Genomic DNA, 11,742 nt, shown 5'->3' with positions numbered 1-11,742 from the left:
CAGCACGAGTTATTTGTATGTGTGTTAAAATGTGTTTACTTCTGCATTTACATGAGAAGATACGAACATGACCACTGATGGAAATTTTTCAGAGCTCTTCGCAGGAGTTAGGAAATTCAGAATGGAGCTGTGCCCACTGATTATCATTTTATTTGTAACGACCACCCCAACTTAAGCAGATGTTATCGTTGTAGCACGTTCCTGGAAATGATGAGAGATTGGAAGGTATTCTTTATACAGAGCCTTGGACACGTAATCTAAGAAGAAACCATTGCATGAGGAAGTCGGTGTGGAGTGATGAAATATGAAGCCAGCCACGTTCAGTGTAAACCAGCAGTAAAGGAGAAATTGAAGGAGGACTGAGGTGGGATATCTTCTGAAATGGTTTTCATTGGAATTAAAAGTAGAGTGAATGACTATTTCAGGAAATTTGTTATGCTCTTTGTTGTTCAGTTGGGTTGACTGTATTCAGAACTGTGTGTATGTTTAGTGACATGGATATTTATCAGGTGAAATAAATCAATCCATAGTCATATATACACAAAACTACAACCACATAACAACATGTGCACAGATGTCTGGTTAAGGTCAACTCGGCGACACGTGCGAAAAAGGCAGCAATGGTGAAGAAAACAGGAGAGGCCATTACCGCACATTTGAGCAAGGTGAAAGCAGGTGGGAGAGCCTCACCTGGATATGGAGAATGCGAAAGGCTGAAGCCAGGATGTGAAGAGAGGGCTGCAGCCGTGGAGGCCATGGTGCTCTGGCAGAGTTGCAGGCTGACAGGTGGGGCAGGAAAGCAGGGTTGATTGATGGGCAGTTCATGAGACTAAATTTCCTCCTCCTCTTTTTCTTGTCTTGCACTAAATCAGGCTGTGAGTAAACAAAATAAAATAGAAAATGAGTTAGGTACTAAGAAAAAATTAGTCTGAGGATGAGGGACATTGGTGTGCCTCCAGAACAAGCATGCTCCAGAACAAGCAGCTGTAGCTTCTCGTTTTAGGGACATCTATCCTAACACCTTGTTCTTGCCATTTTCCTCCTAAAGCAAAGCATTCCACTAAACCAGCCCCAACCGTCTATGGGGACTCACATCTACTTTCTGGTAGCCTCTTCAATACAGATGGGAGCCAAGGAGCGAAAGATGTGAAACCTCGAACGTGAAAGAAAAAAATGGTAGCCTCTTCAATACAGATGGGAGCCAAGGAGTGAAAGATGTGAAACCTCGAACGTGAAAGAAAAAAGACGAAGCAAAAAAAAAACCAACCAAAAATGCAAATATTCTCAGGGGAACAACATATTTAAAATGGAGATTGAGTCAAGAAGTAATTGAAAAATAAATCCAGGCTACTCGTTTAAAAAAGAGTTATGAGAAGAATAGACTATTAGATTAAAAGTAATATTGTGACCAAAAAAAAAAAAAGAGAGAGAAGGGAAATTTCCCCAGAGCTGAAAGAAAAATCTTCAGATCATCCCAACTACTTACTATTCAGGATTAATAAGATCCATGCAGCATGAGAAACTGAGAACACAATTAAGATAGTGCAGAAACTTCTGGAGAGAATAATTTTGAACAAAAGTATATAGGTTTTATTTAAAATATTAGTTTCAGGTATACAACGCAATGGTTAGACATTTATATAATTTACGAAGTGATCCCCCCGATCAGTCTAGTTCCCCCTGACACCCTCCATAGTTATTACAATGTTATTGACTATATTCTTTATGTTGTACTTTATATCCCCATGACTATTTTGTAACTGCCAATTTGTAGTTCTTAATCTCTTCACCTTTTTACCCAACTTCCCCACCACCACCGCAACCTCCCTCTCATCTGGCAATCGCCAGTTTGTTCTCTGTATGTATGAGTCTGTTTTTTTGTTTGTCCATTTTGTTCTTTAGATTCCACATATAAGTGAGATCATATGGTATTTGTTTTTCTCTGACGCAATTATTTCATTCAGCATAATATCCTCTATGGCCGTCCCTGTCATTGCAAATGGTAAGATTTCATTTTTTATAACTGAATAATATTCTGTTGTATACATGTACCATAACTTTATCCAGCCATCTGTTGGCAGGCAATTAGGTTGTTTCCACATCCTGACTATTGTGAATAGTGCTGCAGCTAACACAGGCATACATAAATCTTTCCAAATTACTGTCGTAGTTTTCTTTGAATAAATACCCAGATGTGCAATTGCTGGGTTAAAAGGTAGTTCCATTTTTAACTTTTTAAGGAATCTCCAAACTGTTTTTCTCAGTGCCTGTACCATTGCGTAATCTCACCAACGATGTATGAAGGAATATGGTTTTTAAAGAAAAAGAATATTTCTTCTAATTAAAAAAAGAGAAAAGATAATCAGATACTCAGGGTAAACAAGTTCTAGAAATATAAACATTGTACAAGACAGTTGTGGTCCAAATGTGAACCCAACTTTAGAAAAGAGTATTAATTTGACTCAGATGTTTATCTTCCTAGATGTAATAAGTTACTTGAGAAATCAAAATCAGAGTTCCAAACAGTAATATGACAGAATTTGGAAGCAAATAGAGGAGAGATGTAAGTCAGATTGTAGTTTCTATCATAAAAGGAAGTCAATAAAGTCTATAAACACTGAACATAAAAATATGAGTTTATGTGTTAAACGTATGAATTTTCATATTGGCTTCTTAGTGAAATGGCTTCAAAGTGAAATGGCTTTGTAAAGTAAAAATGTTGACTTCTCTGCTTAAGGCAGAGGTTACTCAGGAAAAGAGGAATAGCTGTCCTTCAGGGGAATCTCACAGAGACTCAATATGCTATTTGTGCCTTAGAACTCTTTGGCCTTGTTTAAAGAGAAATAACCTTCTCAAATGTCCCTAAGACCGATCATCCATTTTAAAAACTAATATCTCATCACTATATTGTCTAATAGTGTGACAAAATTAGATTAATTGAAAGAAAGAGTTCCATTCGGATATTTTAAAATATTGTTTGAAAGCTATTTGATCTAATGAAAATAATAAAATAAAAAAGTAATCATCTTAATTTTAGAGTAAAATAATTAAAATCCTCCATAGTAAAACATACATACAGGAATACATACAAAGTTATCAAAGCTTGCTTTTTAAGAAAAGCCTATACTTAGAGGGTAAATGGGGTCAAATACAAGATGATGGAAGGAGACTATACTTTGAGTGGTGGGAACAATAGACAATACGTACGTTGTATTATAAAGTTGTAATGCTGAAATTTATATGACTTTATGAACCAATGTTAACTCAACAAATTTAATAATTTAAAGATAAAAATACCAATCCACAAACAAGTGTTTCAAGCTTTTCGGTCTCTAGACCATCTTCACTTTTTCTTCATTGTTGTCTATTTATTTCATTTTTATTTTGTTTTAGGCGCGGCAACCTTTGGTTGACCTCACAGATTGCAAGGACCTTGTCAGATTACAATCCCTTATTTTTTATTTTTATTTTTTATGCCTACAGCACCTGGTCTTCCTAGGTGGTCTCCCATCCAAGTACTAACAAGGCCCGACTCTGCTTAGCTTCCGAGATCAGACTGGTTCGGACTTGTTCAAGGTAGCTGTAAACCATCTTCATTCTTAAAAATAATAGGACCCCACATGGTTTTTGTAGGTTCTACTAATATTTGCAATATTAGAAATTAAAACGCTTAAAATTTTAATATCTTATTAACTTCTAAAAATAAAGTTACTGTACATTAGGGGCTGAATTGTTTACCCTGGAAATTCACATATTGACATCCTAACTGCACACCTCAGAATGTGACATTATTTGGAGACAAGGTCTCTATAGAGGTAATTAAGTTAAAACGAGGTCACAGGGGTGAGCCAGTGCTCCAATACGACTGCTCCTTATAAGAAGAGGAAATGTGGAGACACAGGCACACAGAGAAGTCTTGTTTCCTTTTGACTCCTTGTATTTGACCCCTCTTTACCCTTTTTGTGGAAACATGTCCAACTTACAAGGAAGGCAGTAGATACCACAGATAAAATGGGGAGGCCACGGCCCTCGCTCTATGCACTTCCGGCCAGGACGAGCAAGCCCCACGTCACACCAGCCAGTCCGCCCGGCGCGGGGACTGAGGGAGACTGGGGTTGGGGGCTGCAGAACCGGCAGGCTGGCCATGGGCCACCCAAGGTGCCATCCGCCAACCTAGGTGCTGTCTTTCCACCCCACAGCCTCGCGAGAATCGCGGCCGGGAATCGCCGTGGACCTTGCCTGCTCAGGATCGACCCCATTGGCCAAAAGCCCGGCGGGCGGAGGCTCTCATTGGCCCGAAGCCGCAAGGCTCCCGTTGGTCGAAGGCTCGACTGACGAAGTTGTCATTGGCCAGACGCGGCTGCGCGAGCCGCATGACCTTCTGGGAGTTGTAGTCCCAGCGTCGCCGGCGCGGCCGCCATTGTCCGGCGGGCAGCGAGTCGCGCGATCCCTGTGGCCCGGGTGGCTTTCGGGCTTAGGGTCGCCTCGGGCGCCTGTCCTTGACCTGTCGGTCCAGGATGGACCCCGAGGAGGAAGCTGCAGCATTGGCGATGGCTGCGGGGCCGCTGGCGGAACGGCTTCAGGTAACGGTAGTAACAATAACAGCCATGGCAGCGGTCCCCTGGCCAGGCGTCTCCCGCAGATATTGACGCTTTAACTCTCGCAGCGTGTGGTGAGCAGGGCACGAGCGTTATCCCCCTTTACACATAGGGAAATTGAAGCGGAGGTCGGGGTGCGCGGCCCGCAAGCGGTAGCGTCTGGTTTCGAACCCGGACCATCGCGTCCCCGAGTGCGCATGCTCAACTGGTACTCCGGCCTCCCTGTTCTTGGATGAAGATTAGGGAGTCCTTCCCGAGGACAGGGCTGGCCCTGCTCTCCGCCGATTCCCTTCCCCCCTCACCCCCGCTCGGAAGGCGGACCACCGCGATGATGGCTAATAGAGCGCCAAGGTGGCAGGTATTATCGAATAGAGATGCTTTAAGGCACGGAGTCAGCGAAAGCGAAGCCCCTGGCCTAGGGACGGGGCACAACCACGGGGGGTAAGGAGAAGTCACCACACACCCTGTTAGTGGGGCGGGAACGACCACCGGATCCCCGACTCAGCTCGCGGGGTAACCGCTGGGCAGGGCGGTCAGTGCTTTCAAGGCCATGGGGGAAGGCACCTGATTCTAAGCTCCAGCAATTCTAGATAAAGTGGTCCCTGCCAGTGTTCTCTCTTAGTGCTGTCTCCACATTAGCAAGACCCAAAAGTAATTCACGATTACTAAAGCATCTTTGAATTCATATGCTTTCTGCATTTTGTTGTTTACAGGGGTTGGCATTATTTCAGATTCAGCATGCGAAATCAGACTGTTGTTGCAGATTTGCATGAAATGAACCACCCCTTAATTTGCTTTTGCTGTGGATGTCCGGGCAGGGAGTGAGCAGTGTCAAAGAAAATCAGAGCTGAACAGTAGTTAAAGCAAGTAAAATCAGATTCTGTTCGGGAACGGTTGCAGTGGGAGGAGGGGAGACTTCAGTATAGAATTGGACTCAATTCTGAAAACAGCAAGGAAAAGGGAGACTTTTTAGCCAGTCGTGGAGGGGATTCTTGCTGCAGCAGGCCAAGTGATCACATATGACCTAGACGATTGTGTGGATGAGGCCTTGAAAAAGATTGAGAGAGATTACATGTGGAGGGTGGGGATCCTGGGTAAACGGACTTGACAGGATTTTTGGTAAAACTGGGTGTTGCAGAAATGGACCCAGATCCCTAAAGGTCAAGGTCTAGATGAGAAGAGGGTTCAGAGGAGCCAGATTCCAGTTTGGCGAGGAGAAGGTCTTTGTCAGCATTAAGAGAGCCTTAAAGAAAGTGTGTCAGTTATCTGTTGCTATGTAACAAATGACCCCAAAACGTAGTGGCCTAGAATAATAATAAATTTTATCTCATAGTTTCTAATGATAGGAATCCTGGAACAACGTAGCTGGTGGTTCTGGCCTGAGCTCATGAGGTTACAGTCAACCCAGACCGTTGTCACATGAGACTTGGCTGTGGCTGGAGGATCCACTTCCAAGGTGGCTCACTCACATGACAGTTGGCAGGAGGCCTCAGTTTCTTCCCACGTGGCCCCTGTGGAGCTTCTCGGTTGTCCTCACAACATGGCATCTAGCTTCTCACTGAGCGAGTGATCCAGGAGGGGGCCAGGTGGAAACACAGTGCTTTTTGTGACTTGGCGTCAGAATTCACACTCTGTCATTTCCACAATATCCTGTTACATGGGGTCAAACCTGCTCAGTATAGGAGGAGACTCCAAAAGGGCTGGAGATCCTTGGAGCCATCTTGGAGGCCAGCCACCACAGGAGGCAAGGAACGAGTGGAGGGCTTTGAGGTCCAGTGTATTCGTTTCCTGTGTTGCCATAACAATCCCACGAACTTGGTAGCTTAGAACAGTACACGTTTAGTCTGGAGGCCAAAAGTCTGGACTCCGTTTCCCTGGTCTGAAATCAAGGTGTGGAAGAGCCGCCATTCCTGTGGAGGCTCTAGGGGAGGATCCGTTCGCTCGGCTTTTCCGGCTATTACAGCTGTAGACCTGGCATTCCTTGGCTCCTGGCCCTTTGTCCATCTTTACAGCCAGCAGCATAGCATCTCACTTTAGTGGTCACATTGTGATCTGTCCCATGAGACTTGTGACACCCCCCTGCCTTTCCCTTAGAAGGACATTTGTGATTGCATTCAGGCCCTCCACTTAATCACATCCGCAAACTCTCTTTTACCATTTCTGGTAATGCTCACAGGACCCTGGAACTAGGACCCAGATACTCAGCCAGCCGTAGCCAGGTTGAAAGGGGCCAGCCAGTCTCCAGTGTGAGAGGGGACCCGGGGGAGGGAGCCGGAGAGATATTGAGAGCTAAGGGAGGCATGGGGGTTGAGGGTCAGTGACCGGATGTTGGCTGATGCGGGGTAGCCAGGTCCACTCTGAGAGAGTGCGTGGGTGTGACACAGCCCATCCCTCCAGGGCCCAACAGTGCAGAGCAAGAGGAGGGCTGCAGGGGACTGAGGCGGAGCAGCAGGGAGAGTCACATGACAGCAAGGAGTGGGGGCTCCTGCTGGAATTCCAGGAGGAGACAGAAGGACCCACGCGATGCCCCCGAGAGGCCTTGTGGCGGAGACAGACCAGTAGTCAGTGGACCCAGTGCCTGGGCTGTCCCTGCAACCTGTGCAGGGTGGGTAATGGTGGGTGGAGGCAGGTGGCACGGGAGCACGTTTCAGGGTCGGAGGACTTTCTGAGTGGGAGCTGAGGATATGCGGACAGAAGCAGAAACCTTTGTTCTCAGCCAAAAGGTTCTACATGTTTACTGAACAAGTTCTGTCAGAGCCACGTGCCCCCCTAGTGTTTTTTTAAATCTACTTGTGTTTTTCTAGAAGAAAATATCCTTTTGAAATTGAGGTATTTGGTATGTGATTGTGGTTTGCATTTCCCTGGTGGCCAATCTTGTGGTTATTTGCTCTCTGTTTATTTTGTTTTATATCTTCTTTGAAGAAATATCTGTTTAGATTCTTTGCCTGTTTTATTTATGTTGCTTTTATTATTGACTAAGAGTTCTTTGTATCTTTTGGATAAAGGTCTTTTATCAGATAGGCGATTTGCAATTTAGTATCTTCCGTTATGCGAGTGTCTGAGTGTCTTTCCGCTTTCTTGATAGGGTCCTTTGGAGCACAACAGTTTTTAATTCGATAAAGTCCAGTTTATTCAGTTAGTTATTTAGTCAGTTAGTTGCTTGTGCTTTTGCTATCTTATCTAAAAATCCTTTGCCAAATCCAAAATTACGAAGATTTTATTCCTGTGTTTTCTTCAAGGAGTTTAATACTTTTAGCTCTTACATTTATGTCTTTGATATGTGGTGTGAGGTCGGAGACCAACTTTTATATGCGGTGTGAGGTCGGAGACCAACTTTATTCTTTTGCATGTGGCCATCCAGTGTCCTGTAGGACGTGCTTTACAGCCACTCAATCCCTGTCACAGCCCCCAAGGAGACAAGGAAGCAAGGGGGCAGAGGTGGGTACCTGCTCTATGATTCTTGAAGAGGAAGTGGCAGAGTCAAGACTGTTCAAGAAATATTTAGCTTTTGACCATGGCCATACCCAGTCCACAAAAGAGTTTCGTTTGTGGGACACGAATTGCATTATATCAGCTTATAAAAATTTAAAACTTGACCTAATTTTTAACTTCTCACCAAAGATTGGCAGTTCTGATCGCATGGGGTTGAGTCCCAGCTGCTCCTTTAGATAGGGCACATGTTACCTGTCACCTCCAGTGTCACCTCTCACAGATTTAATACCTCAGTTGGCTCTTACACCGGCCCGCTTCAGTCTGTCGTGAGCACCCGGTCCCGGAAGGCAGGTGCGTTTCTGACTGTTCACTGTCTGCCCTCTTTTCCGGGAGGACGAGTGTGAGGTTAGCGTATCAGTCAGCTATAGCTGCGTAGTAAACTGTCTCCAAACCTCAGGCCTCAAGGCGCGAACCATTTCTTTGGCCCACAGATCTGCAGGTCAGCGGTTGAGAAGGATCTCTTTCGGCACCCTCGTCCGAGATCAGCTGTAGGTCAGCTGTGGTTGGCTGTGATCCTGGCTGGATGCTCTCATGTGTCCTGCAGCAGCCCAGTGGTGCCCAGCGAGACCTGACCCATGTCCCCCAGAACGTGCACTCTCGGGACACTGGCCTGCCTATCTTCTCTTTCCCCATTCCTCCTCCTCTTCCTGAGAGCGCTGATGGGGACAGTCCAGCTGACTGGGCACTGTGATGTTTCAGGAGCCGGTGACCTTCCGGGACGTGGCTGTGGACTTCACCCAGGAGGAGTGGGGGCAGCTGGGCCCCGCCCAGAGGACGCTGTACCGGGACGTGATGCTGGAGACCTTCGGGCACCTGCTGTCTGTGGGTAAGGCCCTCTTCCCAAGCCAACAGTCAGATTCCTGCAGTGACTCACTCTTCACGGTTGTCGGCTATGGGGTCTCTGGTATGAAGACTGGCCCCCAGGCTGGGGACCAGGAACCTTGGGTTCTCCTTCCCTGTGGGACATGCAGGCGGGGGGTGGGGGCTGCCCCTCTCCGTCCCATCTCAAAGCCTTCACTTGTTGTGAGGTGTCCCCATGTCCTGACGGTCGGGGATCAGGGCGGGGGCCTGGGCAGTTCTCTGCGGAGCAGCCTGCCGCATCCTGTGTCTTTCCCATTTCCAGGACCTGAGCTTCCCAAACCCGAAGTCATCTCCCAGCTGGAGCAAGGGGCTGAGCTGTGGGTGGCGGAGAGAGGGATCGCCCGGGGCAGCTGTGCAGGTGAGAAGTGGGAACCGCTCCTGGGAGCGGCCCGGGAGGGGGTACAGGTGCGCTGCTCGGAAAGGGCAGTGTGTCTGGGTCCTGGGGACCACCTGCAGATCCCCTGACCACTGGGCAGAGTCAGCAGAGGGGAGAGGTGATGGGACGAAGTCCAGAGAAAGCCAACTCGAGGTCGCAGAGTCCCGTCCCAGCGGGGCTAGGTTTGCGGTAAGTTGTCACGGCCCAGAGAAGACGAAGGCACCTTCACTTGAGCGTGCCGGGCCGAGGATGGGGGCAGGGGTGTGTGCCTGCCGGCGGGGCAGTCCCGTCCCAGAGGATTCGCCCTGGGGGTGCTCCCCTGGGCGGCCTCGTGACCGGCGGGCCCTCTGCCTGGGCATGCGGCCTGTCTCTAAACCGAGCCGCTCATCTGCCCGCTCAGCAGCTACTTCTACGCTTCGTTCAGCGTCTGCCCCCCCAGCTCCCGGGGGTAGGGCCTGTCACCTGTCAGGGGCAGCGCTTTGTCTGCAGCATCTGGAGCCAGACAGTAAACGTTAGGCTTCGCGGGCCACGCGTGGTCTCTGTGTTTGTGTTCCATCGCCGCCGTGACGAATTCCCAGGAGCGCGGCGGCGTCAGCAGAGCACGTGTGTCATCTTCCAGTTCTGTCCGTCCAACCTGACCGGCTTGTCTGCCCGGGTCTCGTGAGGTGAAAGTCAAGCCGTCTGTCAGGCTTGGAGGTCGGGGCTCATGGGGCCACTTGGGAAGACTCGTCCTGGCGTCCAGGCTTGGTCAGCTTGACAGAATTCAGTCCGTGCGTCCAGGGACTGAGGCGCCTATGTCCTTGCAGACTGTCATCCAAGAGCTGTTCTCGGCTTTGAGAGGCACCTGCTCTCCTGGCTGATGCCCCCTGCACAGCCAGCCTCGCCTCTACTTCCTCCTTCTGCTTGTAAATGTTCAGGCGACCGCCGTAGGCCCACCCGGGTCACCCAGCGTCAGCTCCCTATTTTAGAGTTTAGGATCAGCTGATGAGTGACCTTCACGTCCCCTGCAGAAGCCCTTCACTTCAGTATCTAGATGAGTGTCTGACCAAACAGCTGGGGGACAACTTTAGAATTCTGCTTGTCTCTGTCATAGTTTTTTTTCCCCTATAGGCCTTTGTAAACAAAAACCATCTGCGACTTGGGGGCTTCGTGTGCCAGCCCCTGATATGGTCCCAGACCCAGCGTATGGCAGGTGCTCAGGAAATTTTTGTTGAAAGAACAAATGAGTGAAGTTGTGTTTGCAGACAGGCACTTGATGTCGACATAAAAGCCGAATGGGGATTTGCCTAGTGGCTGGGCAGGTAGTTAGGGTGCAGGCCCGAGGTATCGGGGTCCTGTCCCGTTCTCCCTATTTCTTGTGCCCACCCCTCAGAGCTCTTCGGTTTTCTTTCAGGCTGGGAGACTGGACCCATAGGCCAAGCAGCACCCATGGAACAGGGCCTCCCTGAGCAGGTGCCGTCCCCAGTCACGGAGAGGGAAGGTTTCCCCAGGGATGCCCCCCGTCCCGCCACACCAGGGGAAGGCCGGGACTGTGGGGGCCAGGTCAAGGCGCCCGAGGAGGACCAGGAAAACTCGAGGCCATTGGAATTTTGCCTGGAGGAAGCACCAGTTCAGGACGGAAGCCACGAACGTCTCAGGCTTGGGGCAAACCGTGTCCTGAGTTCAAAGCTCAGTCCGTTCCCGGAGGTTGTTAGACGAGACGATTCGTGCACCGAGGACTCGCCGGTTCCAGATTCGGAAGGTAGCTCCAGCGTGGTGAGCCCGCAGGCGGGCGACAGCGGCGACTGCAGCCGGGCTTCGGGCCAGGCCCTTGCGCCTCCGGAGCCCGCCCGGGGCCCGGTGCAGGAGAAGCCGTACAAGTGCGCCGACTGCGGCAAGTCGTTTAACCACAACGCGCACCTCACGGTGCACAAGCGGATCCACACGGGCGAGAGGCCGTACATGTGCAAGGAGTGCGGGAAGGCCTTCAGCCAGAACTCGTCGCTGGTGCAGCACGAGCGGATCCACACGGGGGACAAGCCCTACAAGTGCGCCGAGTGCGGCAAGTCCTTCTGCCACAGCACGCACCTCACGGTGCACCGCAGGATCCACACCGGCGAGAAGCCATACGAGTGCCAGGACTGCGGGCGGGCCTTCAACCAGAACTCGTCGCTGGGCCGGCACCGGCGCACGCACACCGGCGAGAAGCCGTACTCGTGCAGCGTGTGCGGGAAGGCCTTCTCGCGGACCACCTGCCTGTTCCTGCACCTGCGGACGCACACGGAGGAGCGGCCCTACGAGTGCAACCACTGTGGCAAGGGCTTCCGCCACAGCTCGTCCCTGGCGCAGCACCAGCGCAAGCACGCCGGCGAGAAGGCCTACGAGTGCCGCCAGAGGCTGGTCTTCGAGCAGACGGCCGCGCTGAGCAGGCGCGGC

At 49.6% G+C, this 11,742-nt stretch overlaps 1 protein-coding gene across 1 annotated transcript in view; it reads left to right on the top strand.

Moving 5' to 3' along the window:
- Nucleotides 1-4,385: 4,385 nt before the first annotated feature.
- ZNF8 (zinc finger protein 8) overlaps nucleotides 4,386-11,742 on the top strand; it is a 12,511-nt gene continuing 5,154 nt past the window's right edge. The window contains exons 1-4 of the mRNA XM_015589775.2: nucleotides 4,386-4,583; nucleotides 8,790-8,916; nucleotides 9,214-9,309; nucleotides 10,721-11,740. Of these exons, the coding sequence (XP_015445261.1) occupies nucleotides 4,518-4,583; nucleotides 8,790-8,916; nucleotides 9,214-9,309; nucleotides 10,721-11,740 (1,309 nt within the window). The 5' untranslated portion in view covers nucleotides 4,386-4,517. The remainder of the gene's footprint in view (nucleotides 4,584-8,789; nucleotides 8,917-9,213; nucleotides 9,310-10,720; nucleotides 11,741-11,742) is intronic.

This window comes from Pteropus alecto, unplaced genomic scaffold, assembly GCF_000325575.1.
Source record: "Pteropus alecto unplaced genomic scaffold, ASM32557v1 scaffold380, whole genome shotgun sequence".
In the NCBI taxonomy this organism is placed as follows: Eukaryota; Metazoa; Chordata; class Mammalia; order Chiroptera; family Pteropodidae; genus Pteropus; species Pteropus alecto.
The sequence above is the reverse complement of the archived record's forward strand: the minus strand, read 5'-3'. Positions and strand labels throughout refer to the sequence as shown.